At 40.9% G+C, this 27,078-nt stretch overlaps 1 protein-coding gene across 1 annotated transcript in view; it reads right to left on the reverse strand.

Moving 5' to 3' along the window:
• Positions 1-1,855: 1,855 nt before the first annotated feature.
• TMEM132B (transmembrane protein 132B) overlaps positions 1,856-27,078 on the reverse strand; it is a 258,293-nt gene continuing 233,070 nt past the window's right edge. Inside the window, exons 6-9 of the mRNA XM_037375321.1 lie at positions 19,861-20,066; positions 11,509-11,782; positions 9,919-10,110; positions 1,856-8,648 (exon numbers count right to left, since the gene is read on the reverse strand). Coding sequence (XP_037231218.1) covers positions 7,494-8,648; positions 9,919-10,110; positions 11,509-11,782; positions 19,861-20,066 — 1,827 coding nt within the window. The 3' untranslated portion in view covers positions 1,856-7,493. The remainder of the gene's footprint in view (positions 8,649-9,918; positions 10,111-11,508; positions 11,783-19,860; positions 20,067-27,078) is intronic.

A 27,078-nucleotide genomic window follows, 5' to 3' on the forward strand; every position in this document is an offset into this window, starting at 1 on the left:
ATTATAGACCATGAACTTCAACTATAGAACAAATTTCAGTTCTTATGTGAGGTCTGACATTACTCCACACTAGCCCCATGCCCAGACTTTGTATTTCATCTGACAGCTTGATCAGTGTGGGGTGCTTAGTGTGTGGATGCCTTCGCAAGAAGAACTGCTATGGACTTTAATGGACTTTTTTCTGTTTCAAGCTCACCTCTAAAAATGCAAAACCTAAACTCATACAAAAATCCATTCTACGAAGTCCTAGTTTCACTTTATGAAGAAAGAACATACACTTGAATATATAGGCACTATAAATTCCCCTGGCATGTGTACTCAGGAAGAAGGAAGTTTGGAACAATAAGCAGGAGAACCTTTTAATATTGTTAAGTATTGGTGTGCACGTGTGTTCCCTTTGCCACTAGCTAGGGTCAGACTTTGGCCAGTACAACTGCCGTGGGCTTTGGTCTGGCTAGCAGTGATACCAAATTTATATCCTACTCACAGCATACAGTAACTCCTACCCATGTGCTGTTTGAGCACAGAAAATAACTAATGGGTAGGGTTTCAGTGGCAATATATTGTACAATGGCATCATTCTTTGTAATGAATGCATAAATTATAAATATAGTATAGATAGACCTAGATGAATGTGAACGCTTTGTAACAGTCATAGATTTCAGGGAGATCAGAATTTTGTTCCTCTGGCCAATGATTGTTCTTTTTTAAATGCTAGAGTAGAGAAAAAAAAATTCCTACAGATACTACTACAGCATAGTGGAGTATATTCTGCCTTGCTTATCAGCTTTAAATTGGAGGATTAAAAATATCCATTGTTCATTTCAACTAAATCTTGAGCTCCTTACTTGTTTTTTAGATCATCAGAGCCCATTGACTTTTAAATAGACTAACCCAAGATTATTGGAAGGAACCACACAAGTCTTCATGTGCATTGGTTTATAAACCCTTATGCTGATACATGTGTTTGGAAGCAAGTAACACTATGGTACATGTTAAGAGTCTCAGAAGAGGTCTCACAACATCATCCACTTTGCTTTTAATCTCTCAAATAAGCTGCCTCTTTCAATAAAACAGCTTAATTTTATTCCCTCAGTAACCAAACTTTTGCAGACCCTGGGCACATGGGTCACTGGAATAGAAAAAAGACAATATCTGAAGTTATGCTAGGTGGCCTGCATTGGGAGGGTGCAGAATTAATAGCTAATTTTGCACACTGGCTCCATTTTCACCAAAGAAAAAAAAGTTGATGAACACTACATAATGGAATGTGTCACCAGTTACGTAAACACTGGACACCATCACACTCGCTCCATTTGGAGGTGCCACTGGTTGGGAACAGCAGGGTCCAGGTTTGTGTAACACAAGGACAAACCCAGCCTCTCCGCTCCAAACCTGATGGGTCTCTGGTCCTGTCTCAGTCCAGCTCCTAACAAGAGCAGTGGGAGTTTCAACTGAGGCAGCCTTTGGGATATGGCACATTTGATTTGTGACAAATGTCACTGTGTGGGCCTTTGGCCTGCCAAATCCTGAGAGCTCACGTTTTTTGGAGGGAAAAAAAGTTGTACTTTTTGGGCTATTTTTTTTCCCAAATGAATGCAGGTAATTATTTTTGGTTACATAGCGCACACACATTGATAGTTTAAATTTACACCTGTGGTAGTTGTTTTGAGCAGTTGAGTGTATGTGTGTAAAATATAACTGTAAGGACTATTTTTCTGTTAAAGCTCCTAACCTGGTACTTTTAGTTACACTGAATAGAGCACCACAGTGTAAGTAGATCCACTGGTGACTCTTTAGTAAGGTGCTGCTAAAGGGAAGGGTGTCATAATAATAGTCAAATAGGGACAAATATAACTGCTAGAACAAAAGAAGTGTCGTTTATGAAAAATGTTTCTAATTTTACTGTTGAGAAAACTTAGGGTGACTGACTGGAATTTGTGCCCAAAGCACATTGGAGTTTAGGTTCTCTGAGGCACTTCCTAAATCACAGTTTTCAATCCATTTCTCCAACTGACTTTATATAAAAACACATTTCAATACATTAGAAATTACAATAGTGACCATTAAACCATTCAGGTGGTGTTAAACTGCTCCCATTAGTACAAAGGCAGCCCATACCTTTGCAGTGAATTTGTACAGTCAGATCTCAAACGTGGTCCAGCTGAAACCAGCAGCAGGATGATGGAGGTGCCTCCTAAGTGCTGGTTGTCCAGTACTGCCATGTCCATGGAAGGCCCGATTACCATGGGAGGTGTCAGGAGAGTCGGTGTTTCTGGCTCTGCCTCCATTTCCAAGGCCTTGAGCAAAAGCTAAAGACTGAGGCTCAATTTCCTGTCCTGGCATTAGCAAGCTACTTGCCAGTAGCTCTTGCGATGAGGTCAGCAGTCACTTAAAACTTTGAGACTGTCTTATTCTAATGGGAACGGAAGGAAATTCAGAACACCGAATCAGACATCTGACCTGTGATGATTCACACCGGAGAGCTAAAGGGACAGGGTAAGTTTGTTCCCTTTTCCTTAAAATCCAAGCATGCCTCCCTACTGCTCCCTGCCAGACGGGGGTCATTCAGTGTGTTCGTCTGCTCATCACATGTGGTGCTGGGAAGGGATCGCTCACTGCAGGGAGAGGGCTGGAGCACTGCTTGCAGGGAACTTGGGCGAAACCCTTGGACTAGATAATCCTGCCATTTGTGCTGCTTTGAGCAAGGAGGCATGTGATCAATCCATATGCTGGTGATTCTGCTGATTTACCGTTCACACCGCTGGGGCACATCACCCTCAACCCAACCAGCAGATCACCCTGACCAGTATAAATGCAAAATAGTTTAGTCAGTTTTTTTTAAAAAAAAAAAATAATACATGAACATTATGTTTATTTCTCCAGTAGAATCTGTTTCTTTCACAGTCTTTCAGTTGCTTCTTTTCTGAAGAGTGAAGTCTTTATTTCAGATATCTGCCTATAGAAAATAAGTATTCTTTTTAAATGGCACATTTAAAGATGAAAACTGAGGCTTGAATAACAATCAGCATACAAATTACACAGATATGAAAGTTCTCTTTCATTGTCTTAACTTACAGTTTATTTTGTACAGAATTCAGTATGTTATACATCTAAGACTTATATTGTATAAATATCTTGGGGGTGATGTATATACATATTCAGTGTTATAGATTCAGCAATTAATGTATGCATTTCACAATACACTATAGTGTATTTCAATGTAGTGCACATGATTTATATTTCAGAAAAGAGAATATCCACTATGAAAAATCGGTATTTCATTCATACGGTGCTCTACCTTGAAATACTGGGGGGTCCATCACATAATGGACTGTTTGCACTGTGTTGTATGGCTGTAAGATTTTCTTGTACATTCCCCAATATGAATTAAGAAACAGCAGCTCAAAATGTTAATCGATGTGGTTCTACATCAAGAGGAGAGCAGGGCACTGGTTTCCCAAGTTCTTACTTCAATGAGAAAGGCGGCGCAGACAAGCCCCGCGGAGCTGGGCTGCATGTGGTGGCCAAACGAGTGAAGTTCTGCGCCACTGCAAGCTCCCAGCTCTTGATTCTCCGTTCTCTGTACGCCAGTGTTCAGCTGCCGTTAAGTCACTCAGCTGTGGTAACAGGAGCTGAGGGTCTGGCATCAGCTTTATTTCTAAAGTTCACGAATTCCCCATGTTCCATTCATCCACTCTTTGCTTACAGAATTTTTCCTGGGTGTCTCCTGCTGTATGTATTGATGCTACACACTGTCTTGCCTTGCTAGCAGGCAAAGAAATCGCTCACAATGTCTTCTCTAGACATGCCATAAGATGTGCTGTTGGTTCAGTATTAAATTACAGGCGTTGCTTTCCTGGGCACCTACTGAAGTGTAATTCTAATTAATCTGCCAGTGTACTTTCTGTTTTCTTTTTCAGACAATTCTCATTTCCTGCATACATGCATATTGTGCCTGTTGACCATTTGGCTACTTTTGCTTTGTATTCTCAAAAGCTGAGACTCTTCTATCCATGTATCAATGCTGCTCATTTAACAGCAAAGTGGAATGTCACGTATTCCACGAATACAAGACTTCAGTTTAAAAGACTAATTGGAAAAAATTTAGGTGAATCAGATAATTGTGTTTTATTAAAATAACTTTAAGCTAAATTTACTTACATTTAAAGTAAGTTATCATTTTGAAACTAAAATTTGAGAAATTTCATTTTAAAAGGACAGATCAACTCACAACTATATTTTGCATCACATATATTCATGTAAATTATTTTCCTTTTGATTTTATGAGATGTAGCATAAGCTCTTAAACCAGCATAAAGCCACAATAATTCCACTTTATTGGTGTTATCCCAGTTTTACTGAGAATAGAATTCTTTCTTTCCACTTTCTTTTGGTTTTTGTATTGCCATTTTTCCATGTAAGAACTTGGACGTAACAGCATGTGATAGAAAAAAAACAAAAGGTCATATGAATCTGCAATTGTAGATTTCTTTTCTGAGAAGCTGTATCCAATTCCATTGTTGCACTGATCACCAGTAGTGGCTGTACTCCTTTCTAACAAGATGTAGTTGTAATTTAACTTTGAGATAGCGATACATAATTTAACTTCAGGATAGTATGATGTCTATGACTGCAAAAGTCACGACTCTGAAGCAGCCCCACACTCAGCCACTGAAGAACTTCATGACCACGTTGACGGATGCTATACCGAGCTAGGACTTTACCACCCTATGGTAACTAGAACACAGACCCTACTTACAAGTTGCATCCCGCTCCGCAGTGTATTTTAGGTACATGCTCAGTTAAACACCAGAATGGAAGTATTTCTGGTCCAGCACTAAAAGTCCTGGAACCCTGCGTTTATAACTCTCTTCAGCAACACCTGAAAGCACAGGGGTTTGCAAACCACGTGTCAAGTAAACGCTGAAAAGGCCTGAGGGCTCCTTTGGAGGCTTCTAGCAGTGACCTCACTGCATGTAGGACTCTCCTTCCTCCACACACTAGCACACTGCCTGAACAGACAGCCACTTGTAGGTACTCTGAAGAGAGGGGATTAGGCCCCAGGTGCAAGTCCAAGGACACCCAATGCAACAGTAGAGAGCACCCTGACTTAGTGATCTTCAGTCTTCCAAGCCATAGCCCTTGAATGTAAATTTCCTGAAGAAATAAATAAAGCTGTTGGCTTCCATTACCCACTAATGAGTCAGGAGAGGAGCTGAGCACACCTGTACGTCCCCTGGCACTCAGTGTGCTTCTGTGGCACTGAGTGGGGATGGAGTTCAGCATATGCTGCTGTGCTTAGCTGAACTGGGGCCACAGTGAAGAAACAGGTCGTGGAGTCCAGTACGCTGCTGTGAGATCTCAGCTTCACTGGTGAACTGGTGGATATCCATTCATGGAGACAGCTGTGCTGCTTGTGGTCCGCAGCTACCATCAGCATGTCTCCTCTGATTTCAAGACTACATTTATTTGTGGTTGATTTATACTCATTTAGTATTGTGCAAAGAACACTTCTGCATTATTGTTGGGCCGAATACAAAATAACATGTTGGGAAGAGACGTTAAATTCTAAAAGGGGATTTTTATGTTGTTAGTAATAAGGATCATAGTAGGAATTAATATTTCCTTATAAGGTGTGGATCATTTAAAGAGGAGAGAACATTTGTTAAATAAGCCAAGATTTCATTTGATGCACAAGGGCTGCATCCCTTATGAACTAGAAGCATCTCTGTGCTCTATTATTTTTTCTACTTAAAATTAGATTTTAACAGATGCCATCCCCTCACTACGTGATTTGGTGCCAGCAAACGTAAGTCTCTAATCACTTACATAAGCCTGGTGTCCTCACTTTCTAGTCTCACCATTAAAAATCCCTTATTTTGCAGTAGTTATATTAATCACATTCCCAGTATTGGTTTAGAATCCAAATGCAGAGCTTCCCATAGTTAAGGTTGTCTGGTCTGTTCTAATAACAGAACTGAATGATCAAATTCAAATCCTATCTTGATCTACCTAAAAGATGGGAACTACAATACGTAAGGCAGGTGTAATTTGGATCTTGTGTTTACTGCACAGGATCTGTCACAAGAACATGTGATTTATTGGTTTTGTTAAGTATTATGTAGATTCAGTTTTTTTGAACTGTAATTTTCAACTTCTTTCAGTCACCCTTCAGTAACAAAATACACGTAGTGCATATGAAATGGTAGCTTTGAATCTCCAGCGTGTTTTCCATGTTAAAATTGGGACTAGTCACTTTATAATGTGCCCAGCGTGTCCTTCCTTTCCTTCTTCTTTTTGTAATGGAACATGGTGTAAAGCCTTTTCTTTAATGGCCTTATGGTCAGAGATGTTGCAGGCAGGGTCTGGGGCACTAGCTGCTGAGCGTGGACCTCTTTGTCCTTCTAAACTCTACCATCAATGTATTAATTAGTGGTGACTCCAAGTTTTTGCTTATTTGCTATGCAATTTCCTTTGAATTCTATGCATTTCAATACCACATTTGACTTTCTCATTCTAATAATAATGTGTATTGTCAACCGAGCTGCTGTTTCAGCAAAGCATCTTCCTTTGAAGTATGCGCTGTTTCGTTGCAGGTTACTTTTTCATATTAGCAATGACAAAAGTAAACCCAGGGCTACTCCTTGATTTTTGTTTTCCAGGGTTTATTATTATATTTACAGTTCCCTGTAAGAAGATACAACCCTTTCCCGGTAAGAGTTCTAATATCTTTCTATGTTTCAAATACGAACGACCCATATACCCATATGGAAAGGAGAACAATAATCAGTGAGGAAGGAGGTATCTCTAGGGCTGATGCAGATGAATAGAAAACTTAAATCATTTTAAATATTACCATACTACACTTTGGTACAACTGAAAAAAAAAAAAGCCTTCAAAGAAAATATTTAATGTTCCCTAAGTCAAATAAAATTCATAAACAACAGGAAAAGAAATTAACCACATGGGGGATTTTATATCTGTAAAAAATAATAAGACTACTTGGCTGCATTGCACATAGGCAATAAAATTAGATTCATTCAGATCCCTTTTAATGTAAGCCTTGTTTCAGGCTGTAAGCAAGAAATGTCCACTGTGCTTTACATAGGACGACGACTAGAAAAATCAATGCAAACAAATATCCCTTTCTTTTTTGATTTACCATTTATCATGAGAGATGGCAAACAAATGAAGTCTCCTCTGAGTCTGAGCGTAGTTGTATTAGCATTTTGCTAGTACCAGGCAGTATACAAAAACAGCCATCATGTGTGACACCTTCAACACCTACAGGTAGCTGTTTAGGGGCACATCCTGGTTTGTGGTGAAACAGATTTACCTCAGCCAGCCTCTTGTACCTGCTCAGTGATACCAGGTTATCATCTCAGTACCTCCAGGGTTGGACTGTCTTGTTCCTATTGCTGACTGGACTGACTGCTCCACCATCCATAAACAGAAGGCATAAAGGTGATTACAAACATAAGAAAGTAGTTTTACATATTGTCTTGCAGTCTTTCCATATAGTCCCTAAGTTCCTTGGAATCACCAAGATTCATATCTTGGCATACCCATTTAATATTATCATCACTGTCAAATAGAATTGAATTGGTGTAGGGGCCTCCATCCTCCGGCAGTATTGTTGTATACGAAGTGAACTTTACTCGCTTCTGCTTTGGCCCAGAAGGATTTATAGGTTCACTTTTAACTTCTTTTTCACAAAGGTACTCAGAAGATCTGAGGATATGATTATGAAGAGTCTTCTGAGAACTCCCATTAAGGAGAAAGTTGCTTTCTTCAAACTGCATTCCTCTGTCAATCATGGTAGTGCACTCCTCTGACGGAAGCGAAATGTCAACTGTGTTTTCCAGCAGTTCGACCTCATTTCCAAGCCAGACCCAGTCATGGGAATGGGGGATGTTGCCTTGCTCACTCACGGCAAACCTTTTATGCCTGTACTTCCAAGCAAATGCCACACAGTTAATCAAAAAGACCATGATTGCTAAGCAGAAAACACACAGCAGGGCATACATGCCAATCTCCAGATCTGTTAATCCTCTTGAAGTCAACGTGAAGTCACTGGGATTGTTTTCTCCTGGTATTTCTACTTGCGTAGGGAAACCTGTGAAGGCAGTTGGGTTATTTTGGAGCTGGCCCTCCTCCAGGGACTCCTGATCAACAGGAGATATGAAAGTTGTGCTTTTGTTTGCATTGTCCTCATGACTGGACATGTCCTCGTGGTTTTTGGACCATTCTTGTGCTGTCCTCTCTTGTTCTGCAGGTTTCTCTATAGAATTGCTTGCATGGCTTTTAAAATCTCTATCCACATCATCAATGTCATTAGTGCTTCCTTTTTGGTCAGAATCTTTTTGACCAAACTTCACTTTGACACTTCCTTTCCCAACAGCCAGAATGCTCTTCCGCTTCGTCTTCTGGCATGGCTCACTGATGACCATTTCGATTTTAATCAGAGGTCCCTGACCGTCCCCTTCTGCCACTATCCCAGGCCATTTGGACTGAAGGTTTTGGTGTGTAGACACTACCATCTCATCCAGTGAGGTGATGGTGATGGAGAAGTCCTTGGAGTCATAGATATCTAACGGCGTCACTGACCCATCACTGAACAAAATCCAAGCACTGACTATGGCTTCCTGGGGGGAGAGAGGATGAGGAAAAAAAAAGTGTGAAAGGTAAGAGAGCAGGTATCAGACCCTCAGTTGTTTTAAGTCTATTTGACATTAGCAAAATAAATACACCATTTAACTTCAGTTTATTTTGGTTGTTGGTTACTTTGTTTTTTTTTTTAAATCAAAAAGTCTACTCTGCTTCTCATTTTCTTCTTGTAGGTTTGTGTTCTCTAGGCCAGTTAGGCATGTAGCTCATCTTGGGGAGCTATCGAAGACATGGTCATCTAAATTTAATAAAAGGTGCTGACAGAAATATTGACAATTCTTTTGTTCAGTCTGAAGTGAGAAGCCTCTTTGGAATGCCAGGGCCTCATGATGAAAATAATCATGTTTCCAAAGTTGTGGTTAATTAATTTTATAAAGGACCTAATTTGGGGAATTTCTGTGACACTGCAGTTCTAATGCCATATTAAATACAACAAGCAGAGCTGTTATGTGTCGGGACGGTGATCCCATTCAGCCCACTGAAGCAAACTAAGTTAAGAACACAGCTCAATGCAATATTTTAAATTTTCCATCATGCTTTCAAATATACAAGATTATGTGAAATATAAAAAAGTGATTGTAGTCTTCTCAGGGTACTACAGAAACACTGGCAAAAATGCCATTTTTAAGGATGTTTTGTCCAAAACAATTTGCCTCCTTACTGCAAATTTCTAGTGCTAAAACCCCACACTTTCTCTGGTGATACAGTCTCAGTTTTAGAATAAATACAATTTAAAAGATATATGTAATTTATTCTGTGGTCTCATCGAAAGCCATTTAATTCCTCCGATTATATGGTTCAAAATAAGCACAAACTCATCAGATTTCAACAATGCAGGTCACAAAAACTTGTGTACATGCAGCCAAAAGGCCTGTTGGTTGAGCTGACTTGTGAGACCATTACGGAACGGGCTTTCTGCCACTGCTGACACAGCTGAGCTCTATTTTCCCATCGTGTGGCACATACATGCTTCCTACAGCACTATGCATGCGCAGGCACATCCGCCACTTTCCCTGTGCTGCGCAGGTCTCCAGACTCGTTCTGAAGAGTTTCATGGTCATTCTGTGTGTGTGTTTGCCCCTGTAGGAGCTGGGCAGTAAGATGAACAGCTTTCACTATGTATTTTTGCTTTCACAAAGTCATATGTTACATGTGCTGTCTAAAATTTCCAGCAAGTTGTTTATCTCTAGCTTCTGACAAAACACAACAAACACATAAATTAATTCTATATATTATCTTGGATCATACCTGTTTCGGAGTATGAAGGATATCATATGCAGAGGTGGTAGAAACGATAGCTCTCTTATTTCCTTTGCTGATTTGTAAGGAGAGGGACAGGCCTGAAACTAGTTGCACTCCTAGGTCCGTAATGGTTACACGATCATCTAGAACTATCACTGTCTTCTCTGCCAGGATGGAATCGGAAAGAGGTGACAGGACCTTGAAAAGAGAAAGCAAATGCCCTGCATGACGAAACAGTAACCAACTGGGTGGCAAAGCAAGAGCAGACTCTAATCGGCGTAACACTTCAGATTAATCTCGGGTTTGTCGCATCCATGTATAAGCTATAATTGAGGTTTCCCCCAAGACATTACATACATTTGCTGCTAAATTACTTTATTTACAAAAAATAATTTAATCAAACAACCAATCACTTCAAAATTGCAGCTTCATCTCAACAATGGAGTATAGATTAAATTAAATGGATTTGTTTTTTTTAAAAAAAGTCATTTTTCTGTGGTCTGTAAAACCTCCTATGAATGCAGTATAGCACACGACGTAGTGTAAGACACTGATTAACACTGAAACTCAATAAGGGAATAAATAAGTGTACAAAGCTTGGCTGATAGGAACTTGGCCTGGTGCCTTTATAGGGACAGAGGACCTGAATGAAATGAAAGTGAGATTTGCAAAAGGACTTTGAAAACCCCACTGGGTGCCTGTCTGCATTTTTCAAGGCCGAAATAGTTCTGTCAGTTTGCTCTAAGACCTTGTTTCTAACATGCTCAAAAGAAGACAATTGTCTTTCTACTGATGCCAGAAACAGCTGGTTCAAGCCCAAAATATCTGAGGCATGATTTGTGTAAACTAACATGAGAAATGTACAGCATAGCCACCTGCATCACTGCTAGCTGCCGTCTGCTCTTCTAGTCACTGGAGTGAGAGAGCCACTTTAAGGGCAGAAATCCCTTGACCTCTTTGTGATATTTGTTCTAGGCTGAAAGAGGCTGAGCCCTAAAAGTACCTGTTTCTTTGGAAACTTAGTGTACTGGAACATTATGGATGTTTGCAGTCAGTAAGAAGAGCCCCAGTGCCTGTATTCCTTTGGTCTGATTAAGCAATACGCATGAAGTTAGACAGAGAGAGACAGGTGGTAAACATGAACACTCTGAAAGATTTCTGAAGATTATTTTTGTGTTAATTTGTTTTGTTTCATTTTGTGAACATAAAGGGACTAATTTTTCTAAGATGTTTCAGCACATAAAGATGCATGCAGATCTTTGGTATAATTTCCTGCCAGTTAGGTTCATAAGGTCCCACTTAAGAGAAACTAGTTGTGTGCATCATGTAACCAGTTCCACTGTTCAGGAAATCTCACTGTGTTGCTAATCACATTAACATGGATAAATCCCTTCAGAAGTTTCACCTAAAGGTATTTTATGGAAGTGGCAAATAGCATAAATGAAAACCCATTCAAACTTCCTTTTATGTTTAGCTTGTAAATTTTTTTCAGCTTCTTTTTTACTGAGAGCAATTAATTTCGTAAGCTAACTAGCTATTTTGTGTGTGCATGCAGAACTGTGCCTATGGAAGCTGCAGACACGTGTTAGGCTGTACCTGGACCGTGGTGATGCCATGCTCACGACCAACCAGAACTCGGCCATCTTGAAGCTTAGCAATCTTGGGTTCTTCTACCTTCATGAAATCAGTCACAAGGTCAGTGATGTCAAACTGCCACTCAGAGCCTAACATATATGTCAAGTGGCCTCCAAACTCAGAGGATTCAGCTACAAACTGTGTGAGGACTCGCACCATGGCATGCTGATACTGGAGGGTACAACCTCTTCCTTTTTTCTCATCATCCTCTTCATCCTCGCTGTCACGGGTAGGCCTGTAAATAGATCCAGGTTTGTCACCTGCATTGCCATGATCTCCCTACAAACATGCAGTTGCATGGCGTGTGCAATTAGACTAATGTTTGCTGCTGCTGCTGCTGCTGTGTTATTTTCTGCAGATTATTTTCTTGCACATAAAAGACAAGATTCTGGATGTGTAGGTTACTAAATCGAGGCGAGATGCTTGTACAGCTTTTTTTGTGCTGTACAATTTAAAAGTTACTGTCACTTCTCTTAGTGAATTCTTTGTTTGAGTGGGACCTCCCAGCAACTTGACAGTACGTCTGCCATTGCTGAGACTGTGGTGGAACTACCACTCGCTTGTGCACCGTGTCTGTAAGCAGCAGTCAAACCCTGCGGAGGGCTAAGGAAAGCAGCACGAAATGTTTATAAGAGGGCAGTTCTGGAACAAAATCCTGTAGCAGCTCAGCAGGGAGAGCTTTCCTCCACCTTTGTCCATAGCATTTGTATCACTTCGTTAGTCTCTTCAAAACTATTATAACACATTCAGGATTCTTTGCTTGGGTAATGCCGCCCCACCTTATCCCACATCTCTATCTCACAGCTTTATTAGGCCCTCTGCATCTGAGAAACAGACCATGATTTCACCTTCAATCTCGTACAGTTCATGCAAGTGTCTGGAATATTTAGTCATGTAATGACCACATCGGGCTTCCAAAAAACCAAATTAGGTCACTCAGGACATCAGTTACTCAGTTTGCAACACACCAGACTGGTGAGCCCACCACTCCCCCGCAGAAACAACTGCCGCATTAGACACATTAACTACCTGTCTGTCCTCCTTGCAAAATACAACCTGTGACAATAGAACAGCTTTCTATGGACCTTAAATAACACATCACAGTGATTTCTACAGGACAGCAGTGTTGTCACACCTCACAGAATTTTGCCTGGCTTAAAACCCAGCTTTCCATAAATTCTTTCTTTTGCTGGTGTTTGTTGTTTTGTTTTGGGTTTGGTTGGGGGTTTTTGTTTGTTTGTTTTGTTTTGTTTTTTGTTGGTGTTGGGGTTTTTTTTGTTGCTTCTTGCTATTGTTTATTCCTTGGGACAAACACATGGATTCTCTTATCTCTTTCAATTCCGGTGTTAAGCACTAGGTGGTCACACTTTTACTCATTATGCTCCCATGCTGTGGAATTTATTGCTCAGAAATGATTTACCTTCCTCCTTTACTTATTTATTGTGCCTGAAGCCACCTCTATAGCAAGGGTGGGAAATACAGGGTAAGCCTCTTATTTTTCATGGTATTTTGGGAAGTAGTTTTATATTCACTGTGTTTGTGTATCTTCTCCTTTGAAATACCAGTGATGAAAAGCTATTATAAAACAGAAATACTTTTGTTATAAATTGTTTTATGACAAAGTTGGCAAACAGTAAGCTGAAAACATAGCTAAGAAAAGCCCTTGTGCTCTTCAAAATGATAGAAAGTCCTGGTATTACAGAATCTAATACACTGGAAATACATTTTCAATGCATCACTTGTTAGCTGAACATATATATTCAGCCTGAAGCAAATGGTATTTTGTACAGCCTTTTTGCTCTTGTGTGTGTAAAAGAACAGTGTCCATCATTAGCTGCTGAACGAAACATCATTGACTAACCATTGAATTGTAAAGAAAAAAACAGAATCCTAAAATAGGATTTATATTACACAAAGAAAGCAGTCTTACAGAGTTGGACTAGCTGGGTATTTCCCGGAAAGTTTCAGTCGTTCTCCCCTTCCCAGCACAAGTGTCGGTCTGGACTGGGCGCTGAGGCCAGCCAGTCTGCACAACAGCACACGGAAAGCATGAGAATGGGGATATCATAGGGCTTACATGGCCCGTGCCTGTTTAGATTGCTTTGGGCTTTATCATACTATAAAAGAGTTTATGAACTCCTTATCATTCCCACTTCCAATTTATTCCTGTATTCTGACCCTCTTCAGCTCAGCTAAACCGTAACCCAGCTCTGAATAATCTCAGACTTTGGGAAAACCAGGTTTAGCTCCAAGATTTTGGGATTTGACCCTCTTCCAGTAATACAGACAGTAATGTTGGTATCTGTGCAGAACTAGAGAAAAATGAACAGAAACTATTCAGGTAAGAAGTACTTACGGGATTTGGGGGAAAAGAGCCACCAAACCAGTGGGAACCAGTTTTCTTATGGGAAAAAAGACACAGGCCCAGTGTTCTGTGGCTTTAGGAAAAATGTTCACATGTTCAACATTCACACTGACTTTTTTTTTTTTTTTTTACAAAACCGTTCTCTGTTTCTGTTAGATAACAAGATGTTTTACTCAGATCCGATGTGTTACTGTTGCTCATATTTATTTCTGAGCTTATTTATTTCTACTTTCACCGTTTAAAACTTTACACTACTGGACTGTTCAAGAGGCAATACATTCAAAACAACTTTGAGCAAAAGAATTGTTCAGCCCCAGTCCCGTACAGCTTGTGAGTTGCAGGAAGAACGACCAGAAACGGGGAGCTCTGGCTAAGGGCACGGAGGGAGCCTGCCGTGTTAGCAGGCTTAAGACCGTACCTACTAGCAGCCATAAAAAGATGATTCAAGCCCAGCTCTTTCCTTGTGGTTTCTCTAACAAAGGTAATGGTTCCATTTCGTTACAGAAGCATTTATAGTGGTTTGTATCCATACTTCTCCTTAAAAACACATGGTTTCTATCACATGCAAATGCGGAACATTAGAAAAGCATCCCTAAACCATGAAATGTCACCACAAAGTAAAAAGAGAGGTGTTTGAATTTTCAATACAAGCTTTGCAAGTCTGCTTTGCCATGTACCAGCTCAAGTTCATTCTTTTTTAAAACAAATTATATCCATTTCCACTTCAAAGCCACAAATCCATGATTTGGTTAGTAAGTCAGAGCATTTCAGTGTTTTGTGTCCATGGGTGCAAGAAAATGTTTGAGATCCGGTGAATTGCATAGTTCTCTTTAGTGTCTTAAAGTTCCTGTTACAGTGCTTTCAGTAGGTTTAAAATCCTTCATTAAGCAGTGAGCTAATTTTCTTTTTAAGACACGTCCTCATGAATATAAGCTATTGCTGCATATTGTGCTTTTTTTCCCCTTGGTCATCTGCAAGGTTAGCTCTGGGTATCTCTCAAAATCCTTCTTATCCTATTTCTTACCATTTGGCAAACTTGCTTAGAAGATTTGTTGCTTTTCTGGAGTGAACGAAGGTTGCCAGAATTACATTTAATTTACATTTCACACAGAGAAAAAGCCTCTGCCAGAGAGCGGAGTTAAAACAGCAGCCCTGTTACAAGGGTGCCTGCTAGCACTGATCTAATCAGTGATCTGTCAACTCTGTATTACAGACACCGTGAGCAGTTTAAGTATGTCTCTTTTAATTTGCACGACTCTCAAACCAGGCATCACGTTCTTGGGCCAGATGCTAATTTTCTGTTAAAAAAAAAAACTAAAGAAATCAGTTCTGCTGGTTTTGATTTTGAAATACTCATTAAAAGTCATGTATTTAAAACACATTTCAACACTCCTAATAGAAATAAAAATTATTTCAGATACAAAATACAAGCCACTATGAAGTTGATTTAGTGGAAGCTACAGAAAAAAATTGTGCATAGCTCCACACAGTTCAAGAAGAAATGCAATTTGGTACCTTTACAGATCTTGAAAATATAGTCTACCTATTCACAAAAATCTGCGTGCCCTTATCTCCTTAGGACATTAACGTCATTTAAATAAAGGAGTGAATTTACAGCATCTTCAAGCTTTGTGTGGATTCCGTTATTCACAAGCAGAATGGTTTGAATCTAGTTTATTTGCCTTGAAGTATAGCTTTATTTCTGAGTGGCAGCACTCACACAGAGGCTTAACTAAAAAATTTTGTTTTCTCCTGCAATTAACTTAGGCTAACTTTCCCGCTTTTGTCTCTAGTACTAGACTGGACCAAAGCAGAGCTACCTACCTAATTAACCATTAGTTCAACAGGCTACCATTCATAAGCAGTACCGTGTCCAGCTCAACTCTGTTCTTAGGTTTTGACAGTTTGTGCTGCTCAGAGGTTTGCAGTCACCATGACCTGGCAATGGCTTTTTCAGCTGCTGTTCAGTAAGGACAGATGCTGGTAAAAGTCCACTAAACCATGTGCCTGGTACTGAAGCATATGCTGAAGCCATCCTTTGTGGTGGCTGCCTCCTGGGAGCCTCGTGAAACAATGTGCTATCCCAGTTGCAAATATTTACTTAAAATTAAATTTCCAGCTTGTTCTGTGAGACTTTAGCCATGCTATTCCTATTAATGCAAGTTGAAGTCTCATCCCATGTAAATGTATGTGCATTGAGGTAGTGCAGGAACTTCCACAAGGTAATTATTTTGCAGATACATGAGGAATCAAAATAAGTGTTCTGGTTAGACTAGCAGAGTCTGCCTGGACCTCTTCTACACTCTAATATTTGACTTTAATTTGAATGTGCACCTTTCATTTGCTGGGGTTTTGGGCTCTTTTGCAGCCCGTTGCAGGAGTAGGTTTCTGTTAACCCTTGCTAGTTCAAGCACTCGCGTACCACGCTGTAAGCCATGGGTTGATCCATGGAGCTGACTTCCATCTGGAGAGGGAGGCTGCTCATATCTGCAGTAGCACACACCATAGATCAACCTCTCCCCTGGATAGTACGAAAGGTTTGCCATATATTTACAGACTGATCTGGTAAATTGTATTACTGCTCCTTCATAGGAGAGACTGTTTTTTTTCCCAGATTCTGGCACAAAAGCAGCCTGGGTTTGCTTTCTGTTCTCTAGCTAAAGTTCCTGCTATTGCAGCAGTTCAGACCAGGTAAAAGCCAACACGGTTCAAACTGAGCTAGGCATGTGGCATTTGTAAAATTTTTGCAAAGACCCCATCTTTTTTATTGCTTTGTGGAAATTATTGAATAAGTTAGGTAAGCGAACATGTCTGTAATCACATGTATTTTACAATTACAAACATGACAGGGTTTATAGGGAGAAGCATACATTTTATTAGATCAACAAACATCATTGGAAAGAACAGATGTGATTTGGGGCATATAAACCCTTTTTCAGGTCTGCAATAGAAGCAGCTATATTCAGATGAAGAACAGCCATGCTGAGGCAGTAGTTTCACAGGCATTTCTTTTGTTGACAGCACCAATAAAAACATCTAAAAGATTATTGTAAACCCAGTTACATTTTGCCATCTGGCTCAGCCCCTCAGACAACTGAACCAACTCAGCCACGCTGAGCACGTGGGAATGAGGCAGTGGGGGAGCCAGGGAAGATGGAGGGATGTTTGGAGGTTGCTGAAGTGTCTCTACACAATCCCTGTAAGAAATGTTCAACAATTTTACCTTCTGTATTTTGATGAATTACTTTATAGCAATGTTTAGTTCTTGCTAAGAAGACAGGGGAGTGGTGTGAAGATACCAATCCTAATGGACAGGAGGAGAGCAGAAAATTGTTTTGTCTGTGGTGAGGTGAGGAATGAAGACACATTACAATCCTGCCGTGACTAAACCTAGAGACAGTGATACAGTCTCAGTTGACCTGTGGGCCATGTGCAACTGAACCTAAATTTAAGACTGCCTGAGCCTGTTGGCAGAGACTTTCAAAAGAATCCACAAGTTAGATGCCCTATTCTTTTCAAATTAATTTCCTTTAAGGATAGATATTAAAAACTTCATGCAACTTGCAAATACTGGCTCTTACATGAAAATGAAGTTTAAGCAATGCAATGCCATGGCTATCACACCTGCTGGGAAATGCTTGGATTTTGTGGTTTGTTTTTTTTAAAAAAAGATGAAAGCACTCTCCTCCAAACCTGTTCTCAGGAATCACACGAGACAACCTTCTCACTGTACAGCACCAAAACCAGGCAGGCAGGCACTGTCAAGAATTACAGGCTGAACCACCGTTCAGGATAAGTGAGTGTGGCCTTCTGGCTGTGCCACTGGGTGAGGATTCAGGAGACCAACCTGCAGCTCCTAACTGTAGTCCAAATGTCTTGTGTGCTTCAAGTCACCATTTAAAAATTCCTCATAAAAACTCCTCCATGTTTAGGATATTGGGAAACATATAGCTATGAAGGAGATGGAGGTGTATGCAGATTAAAAATTAAAGAGAAAAACAAAAACAGAAAAGAAAAAGGAAAGGAAAAGCCACTAACTCTCAGGTAAAACCCATCCAAAACAAAAAATAACGGAAATGTAAAAACCCTACATGCAAAGTAAGTATCAGAGTCAGCAGGACTAATGCTAGTCCTAGACTGCCTATTGATTTCAAATATCCCCCCAAAGTTGAGACAAATCCACATGAACATTCCATAAAACAAGAGATAATTTATTTCTAGTTGAAACCTTTCCTGTTCACACTGGCATGGGCTGCTGACACACAATGTCATAAACCACCAGCTGCAGTTCTGGGGAGTGACACGCTGTCCACGCTTTCTCCTCCACCCTTCACGGGAAGCGCTTGCTGAAGACGTGCCAGCAGTTCAGATGCAATCTGAGCAGCAGCAAACTCGCAGGGTTTGCCAGCTTGCTAACAGAGCAGACTCTCAGATCATTATCTTTATTTCAGCTGGCCAAATAAATCAGAACTAGACACCAGGGGGTAAATTTCCAGCACTGAGTGTAATGGGTTTGAAGTCAGAATGTCCACGACTGTTAACCACAGTTGAATGTCTACCTCACTGAGCTTGCTGCTGAAAGTTTACTCCTGTAATAAACATCAACAGCCTAATCCTGCAGCCATTTACTCAGCAAAATCCCCACTGGTTTTAGTAGGAGCTGTGCCTAAGGAAGTGTTACAGCACTAGGCACATTACAGGCAGAAGAAGGTAAGTTAAGTGAAACTTTAAGCAGCCAGCATATGTTCATGCCTCACCTAACACATCTCTTGCTGCCACAAATGGCAACTTTGCTGTTATCACTAAAGCAAACACACAGATGTCTTTCGTGCCTGGTCCTCTTCTGCCATAGCCAGAAAAAGTGTCCACATAGCCAGGAGGCAAGTCAGTCCCCTTCTTTGGAGCTCATTATCTGAGTATGCTGTAAATTCTGTCCTATTACCCTTTGTTTTATGCCCTCATAAAGTGTTAGATAATTCTGCTCCGCTGCTGTCTGGGCTGTTTAAGGCTCTTCAATAGCTGAGATGTTCTCCTGGGCAAATCGAGTGCTTTAGCTAGAACTGCCACCGTCTTTAGCACTACAGTTACTACTGCCAGAAATGCTTTTTCACTGTATTATAAATTTGAGCTGGTGTCATGCCTTGTTCTCCAGTAGTATTTTTCAACTTAGCCTGAAATCCACCAATATAGCAGCATTCTGGAAGCTCTGAATCTGGCAGATTGTCCAAATGCGGGTTTTTCTAGAATGGGTATTTTCATTAGGGAACGATGAGAACAGCGCTCAAAATCCTTGCCCCCTCCCCCCTCCTTTTTTCCCCATCCACATTTGTCCTGATAGAATCTATTCACCAGAACACAGTCTTCAATAAGAGCATAAGTGGATTTTTGCTGAATTCAGATCTGCTGAGCAATGCTTCAGCCAGGTCTGCTATACAGAGACTGAATAATCATCCAATGCCATAGAATCATAGAACAGGTTGGGTTGGATGGGACCTTTAAAGATCATCTAGTCCAACCCCTCTGCCAGTGCCCAGTGACCTGACTCCCTCTTTGGCCCTGTTTCATTTAGCAGTGTAGACAGAAACTTAAATTCTGGCAGTGCTGAATATCACACATGCACACACACATGCGCAATGTTACATATAGGATGGGAGAGAGCCAGGTCCTTTTCCTCAGATTTGCACATTGGAGTATATGATAGGACTTCCTGAGATTGTGTGGAATTGATTAACCCTCCAGGCAAAGCCATGACTTTTAAACAATGTAGTTCAGGATAAAATGTAGCCTACTGATACTGTTGTTGGATGTTTTAATGAAGGCTAAGACTGATTGTAAAGCTAATTTTAAACAGGAGAGTTTAGATTCTGAGAAATACTCAAAAAAAATTTTGTGTTCTAAAATCAGAGCCCTGGGCACTTATCTGGACTGTGCCAGTGCTGCAAGCATACCTTTTATTGGAGGTGACGGGTATCCTCCAGCCTTTGATCTGGCTAAGCTCTGTATCAGAGATCTCTATCTGCAGTGGGAGCCTTGGAACCCAGACAGTCACTTCTAATTGGGTGGTAAAATGCTGATAAGTGAAGTTAACAATAGTATCCACTTTGCTTTTCATTTCCTTGCCATTAACGAAGATGGAGTCACATCTGTCAGAAACCTTAAAAAAAAAAAAGAGAGAGAAAGAGAGAGATTAATTAGGAAATGAATAAAAGTTCCTGAGGAAGCACGAGGAATGATACATCAGTCCAAAGACAACACTGATAATGTGAGTCATGCATATTGCATTTTCAGTTTTCTAATTAGTAGCAAACAGTGATAAATGGACCCCAGGGAAACAGTTCTGCTTTCCTCGGTGGATACTACTCAAATGACAAAAATAATTTAATGATGTTATATAACCTATGTGCATCTTTTATACTAGGCAAATTAAACTCTTCATGAATCAAACTCCATGTACATCAAAGTTTATGTTTACAACTTGCTTAAAGAACCTGGAAAAAATGGGGCCATATGTTAGTAAGAAAAAGACTGACTCAGAACCATAAAACAGAATCCTTTCCTTTTTCCTTGAGCACTGTAATGCTGAAAGACAAAGATCCCCTTATGGCTCACGAGCAGAAGTGCAGCAGAAGCATTAATTTTTAGAACTTCTCAGTAATTGTTTTAGCAAGATGTATTCATAGTTGCTTTGTGTCATTATATGAAATTACTGCCACAACTAGCATGCGGGCTCTATACTACAACTCGTCTACCCTCTTGGTCTCAGGGCTGCTTTGGCACAAAATCAAGGTCCTGAGCAGAGATCCCGTTTAAATAAGGAACACGATGTAGCAAGGCATTTGACCTGCGTCCTGGAAAGACAGAGCTCCTTCGTGAGGTACAGTTTTCCAGAATGTTTATGAACACACATGTATGTATATTTTTAGATTATATATATACACACACATGCACACATTTAGATTAATGTGTAACATGGTTTTTATATATGTATATACATGTACATGAATAAGTATATGTATTTGTATCTGTACACAGATTTGCATTCTGCTTTGATGTGAGAGAGGTGATGGTCTCCAACAGAGTCCGTGTACTGTGGTTTTAATCTTTTAAAACCATGGCTTACGAGATGTAGTTGTGTTACTCAAATGGACTTTGTTCTCTTGTCAGGACCGTTCTGTGTCACATTGTGTAATGCATTGGGACTCAGATCTGAAGGGATTCTGGCTAAGCCAGTGATTAAATTCTGGTTTACTGGAGTTACTGAGATAACTCATGCAGACTTCAGTGGGGAATATGCTGAAACACACATTGGTTTTGCTCTGCAAACGTACCTCAAATCTTTTCTGATATTAACAGGAATTAGGGGTTTCTGAGCCAAGAAAAATTACAGAAAATGTGTAGCAGCCTTTTTCTTTTCTCAAAGGCAATCCTTACAGATGACTTTGAAATTAAGTTCGTCCTGCTCTAAATCTCAGAATAACAGTTTTTCTTTTGTGCTCTAACATGGTATATTGCTGTTAGATGGACAATACCTGAGTTCTACCATCATATGGAGCACATTTAAGCAGTGAAATTTTGCCTAAATGGCTCTCATAATGCTTTTCAGATTTATAGGCAACTTGCCTAAGAATCAGCTACTCCAGAAGTAAAAGAATACAAGCAACCTTTACGTATGCCATTCAGTGACAAGTTTTGTTTCCAGAATTATTGTGACAACACTGAAAAATATGGTGACTCTCAAGCCAAGCGGGGAAGGAGAAACATTTGGGAAGCATTGTGCCAGTTGATCTGTCAGTGTATCTTGAACATTGACCGTATATAACAACTGTTTCACACTTAGCGAGACCACGCAACCAAACTTTTCAGATTGCCCCTTTTATAACATCACTGTACATATAAAGTCATTCTGCTGTACTTTATTATTAGGTTTTAGCTTTGCTAAAAATATTGTCAAGTACCTTGAGATTCTTCCTAGAAAAGCTCACTGGCTGCTGTTTTTCTCTCCATATGAAATAGCCACATGCAAAGTAAAAGAGCTCCACTTCACGTTTGCCATTTTCAAGTCAGCTCCTCAGATCCTATCAATGTACTGAAACTACAGTCAATTACTTTTTGCAAAGGGACTGAGCCAGGTTGTGAGGATGTGGCAAAGGAAACTATGTCACTCTTCTGGAAGGAACACTCCTTCCATGTAAATGCTTAATGAGTACAAGATTATTTTTTTAAAAAAATAAATCTAGCTATCTGATAAAGAGCTTAAAATGGACTCCAGGCTCAGGAGTACCACAAGTAAGGTGGAGCTCACTCAGTCTCTGTTTCCTCCCCATAATGTGTCACAAGTGTCTCTGGAAAGTTTAAGCACATTAAGCAAGTCCATTAATTGAATGAGCAGTTGAGATTCTAAATCATAAAGCTTACATCTAGGGAGTTTTGTGAGAATTAACACAAGACAGAAATAATTAAGAAAACTCAAAGAGGGAGGGATAAACATCAAGACCAGATCAGGGGAATAACTAAAAGCTGACATGACAGTAGCTAATATTTTGGATTCTCCTCATGCTGCTTAAAATGTTCTTGTCTTCTTGTCAGCAGGCAAGAAGGTGCTAAATTAGGGAATCGAAAGGTGGACTTTAACTGTAGCTGTAAAAATATAAGACTAGGCTTAAAAATCTTACAGATTATATGTCTAGACAGAACCATTGAGTCATTTATATACTGACCAAGAGTAAATATAAATCCGTGTATGTAACTATGCTATAGAGGTTCACTCAGTTGCCTTGTGTAGGGTTCAGAGGTCATGTTTCACTGAAGTGTATCTTCCAGAAAATAATCCAACCTTGATAAGAAAACTTGAAGAGAGACGTTGTTCTTTCAGATCTCTGTCTGGAATGTGGGTGTACTCTATTAGGTATAAGCAAACCAAAGAATTTAAAGGAAAAATAAGTTTGTGCAAATAAGGGTGAAAACCACAGCAGTCAGCTGAATCCTGTGATGAGGTATGTGAAACCATGATGACTGTTAACCATTCTGGCTCGACTAAAGCTCACCTAAGGAAGCCTCTGTTGCCCTCACAGACATTTAATTACTGCCATGTTTCATTCACCACACCTTAGAGCAGTTGGTGCTTGAAAGTAGATTTGGTTGACCTGAAGGAAACAAGAAACTTGAGCATGTACAAAATATGCTTGGCACTCCTGTTTCACTTGGGGTCTGCCACAGACCCAGGAGAAAGAGTTAATTTCATCCAGCTCTCAGATGAGAGCTGTGCTTTCATGCTAAGAGCGCTCTAACACTCCTCCAAAGTGAGGAGGGAAGGACAAACACACACTGAGCCTTGGGGGCTCGGTACCAGCTGTATTCTCTGGCCGATGGCCTACAGCAAATGTTCCCCTTCACTTTCTCCCCTTTTAAGTCTCTGTGCTCCTCTAGTCACACTCCGACTGCCAGAAGTGGCTCCTGACGCTGCTGGAAGGGGAACTCGCATGACCTGCTGATGGAGTTTGGGGAGTGCGTGCCTGTTTACATCAGAAGGCGCGCAGGGTCACTGTGGGGCGAGCTCTGACGCAGCAGGGCGACACCGGCGGTTCCATTAGCAGGTGACTTAACACACAGATTTCGAGCTGCTGGTTCCAAGGGAACAAAGAGGGAAAACGCTGTTAAATCTCTCCTGAAAACACTACGCAGTGGGAAGACACAGCAAAAACTTAGAATGCCACCAGCTCATCTAAAATGCACAGAGCAAGCCTGTTTAAAATCGTCACCATCCATTGTCAACTGCCTGACAAAAATCAGAAAGTGCTATTTGAGACAGTTTGTGACCAGGAGGGCAGGACGGCTGGGATGTGCTCTGGTATGCAGGTCAAGAGAAAGAGAGCTGCAATTAACCTCTCCGGGCTTTGAAGCGGGTGGTTGGCTCCAATCCCCACAAGTAATTGTAAAAAGCACAATTTGCCCTGTACAGCCTGTCACAGACTCCTTGGTTTAGACTAATCCAGTACAAAAGTAGCTAGCAGACCAAAAGAGTAATTGGGAAACCATTTGCTGGTCGGGTCAGCAACGGTTTAGAAGCCCTTTGGGTGAACAGGTAAAACGGAGGGAATGTGAAATGACAAGAAAACAAGTAACGCCTGCTGCGTGGTTCATCTTTACACTCAGGCTTGATTCCAAAGCAGGAGCAACCAGACCAGCTTGCAGGGTCACTTTGTCAGGTGACCGAATGAGACAGATGTAACACAAAACCATCGCAATCCTCGCGGCTGTTAACCACTCAGGACTTCTTCAGGTGAACAGGACTTTGGTGCTGAACACCTGCTTGGCACAGCTGTGTTTCCCCAGCACTCTCGTGTGGAAGGAGAGAGCAAGAATGGTGTCAGGAGAGACCCACCGCGCGTGTGCCTCCACAGCAGCGCTCCGGGGCTTTCCCAGCACACACCTCACCTCCAAATTCATCTTTTTTCACCTTTTCCCACACACTTCTCACTGATATTTACATGAAAGGTGCGTGCACACAGCTGTGTATGAACAGGTATAATGAATTTTAAAGAAAAAACTATTACCTAAAGGAATTAATTCTGTTTAATTCGGTATGAAGCAACAGTGACTAAGTGGATGTAAGAGTGATACCAAGTACAATGCCAAACTGTCCTATGGCACTTGTAATCTGCAAATTTTCAACACACAAAGGTTAACAGGGCGGTGGAATTTTTACAAACCATTTATAGAAGAGGAAACTGAGGCACACACAGCATGTACCAAAGTTGCATCTAACACAGAGTCTTTTCAGCTGAGAGCTACAGCTGTTTGGTTATCCAGTCAGGTCCCCAAATGATTTAAATTTGAAGTTCAAATTCACTCTTGAAAAGAGGGCCTTTTAGATTTGCTTTCTAAAGAGCCTTCACCAGTACTTCAGCAGAACTGGCCTTTACAAAAGGAATTTTTTGCCTGCAGTCAAGAATTACTGGCATTCAAAAATACTTAAGTTTAATGGAACAGATGTACAGACTTCTTCAATTTTGTAATCCTGGGTTTTCAAAAGCAAAACCCAACCTTATTCCAACCCCTGCCTGAGACAGTGCAACTCCTGATGCCCAGCATACAAGGCAGAGCCCGGAGCGCGGTCTGGGGACACAGCCACCTGAGTCCTCTGAAGGAGGCTCTCCCACTGCTGGTCTCAGAGCTGGAGCTCTGGCGCTGGAAGGGCGGGGGGGGTGGTGGTGGGGGGGGGTGGGATGGCAGCTGGCAGGTTGCGGGTGTTTATCAAAGGTCAGAGGAACAGCACAGTGCTGCCTTGCACCAAATGTGTCAGGGATGCAAAGTCTCGCTATTGTGGCTGAGGCTACAAAGAGAACAATTGTAACGAGGCTTTAAAGCGAATGGTGCCCAGTGTAAATGGCTCATTCTCATAATAATCTTAAAACTGTAATTTTGAGGCATTTCCTGAACGCCTTCTTTTTCACCTTTTCTGCCGCATTGTTCCTGGCATTGTCTTGTTAGTCCATTAGGAAGGACTTGCTGAGCCACTTCAAACCCTTATGCTGTGTGTTTTTCTTCTGCCTCTTGCATCTTTTTATACGGCCACAGCATGGCTGTAACTGTTTTCTCTGGTTTGGATAATTTTGTACTTTATTATTGCTACATGTTTGCTTCAGAAACACAGTCTAAAATTACTCCCTCAGCCTGAGAAACCTGGCTTAGTGTTTGGGTAATGGCTGAAGACAAAAAGAAGGATTCTTCTTTCCATCTTCTTCTTTCTCCCTCTTCCAAACAGCTAGTTACCTCTGAGCCTTCCCTGGCTCCGGTCCCCTTCTGCACTACGCGCTGCCTGAAGCCATTGCTGGAGTCTCCTAAACCAACAAAGGGATGGAAAGATACGCCTTGTTTCTTGAGACAAATAAACAAAGGGATTTCCCAAACCCTTTCCAGCTAAGAAATGCTGTTTCTATTTTAAATTCAGAATTAAGCCTGATAGCAATCAGTCTAGAAATTGTCAGACTTCTTGTTTTAGCCGCACTTGTATATGATATGTTAATTATTCTAGTGCACAATATTTGCCCGTATGCATGTGTCAAGTGATAACATAAAAGTAGAAATTTTCATTAATGTTTTTTCCCTTTTAAAATTAAAGCAAATTGGCCAAAGCTGAATTACAGTTCTGCCCAGAACACACATACTGTCTCCTCGCGTGAGGGCTGCCTGTGTGGCAGAGACAGCCGGGTGCCTCACCCTGCGCTGCTCCTGGCACCCAGACCTCTGCAAAGTGCTCTGGGCCAGGCTGCCAGACTCCAGCTCCCCCGAGCGGGTGCAAAACACCTGCGCGGGGGGCTGCATCGTGCCCCACAACCCAGCGAGATGAGAGGGACCGTGGGCGGGAGACGTTGCCCTGGCTTCTGACAGCCGTGCAGCAACGCAGTGCAGCCTTCATAGCGGTCCTTGGACTGTACGTATCAAGGCACTGCATGTGGCCTGCTGGGCTTCACTGCGTTTACTGCAGATTCTTCCACAAGCAGGGATATTGCTATGCAGTTAATTCTGGCAGGAGTTCTGCTTCCCCCTGCCCCAGCTAATGATGTGGGCTGGGGTCTGCAGATATTGTCTCTCCAAGCAATTTGAGGCAAATGGTAGATTAAGAATATACAGTAATATACAGCTGAAATTGAAATGGATGAAAACAGACGTTTTATTCCCTTTTAATTTTAGACATGTGCAGAGTAGTCTTGGAAGGGTCATTTCTGAAACATTTTTTTCACATTAATTTGTTTTTATTGGCGAATCAGTTCTCCAAGTACTGTTCTCTGGAACAGCTGCTGTAGTTTGAGATGTGTTGGCTACAGGAATCCCTCGAGATACATTTTAAGGTTTGTTTTCTACTTAGAAACAATAGCAAAGTTTGTCAAGTATTCCCCACCCCATGGGTTCAACATGTGTTTGCTTTTCATCCTATCAGTGAATAATAATGTTACACGCAAACAGTATACAAACTACATGATTCAACGCAGTCCAACAACTATACTTAGAAATACGAATATAATGATTCCCACACACCCTACTAGCTTTCACTGGAGAAAATGTAAAAACCAAAATACATTAAGGTGAGCCTGAAGCATTTCCAATGCTCTTCATCTTAAGTAGTCTTAAATTGCAGTATCTGTGAAGAAGAAAACCACATAATC

The sequence above is a fragment of the Falco rusticolus genome, chromosome 1 (genome assembly GCF_015220075.1).
Source record: "Falco rusticolus isolate bFalRus1 chromosome 1, bFalRus1.pri, whole genome shotgun sequence".
Lineage (NCBI taxonomy): Eukaryota > Metazoa > Chordata > Aves > Falconiformes > Falconidae > Falco > Falco rusticolus.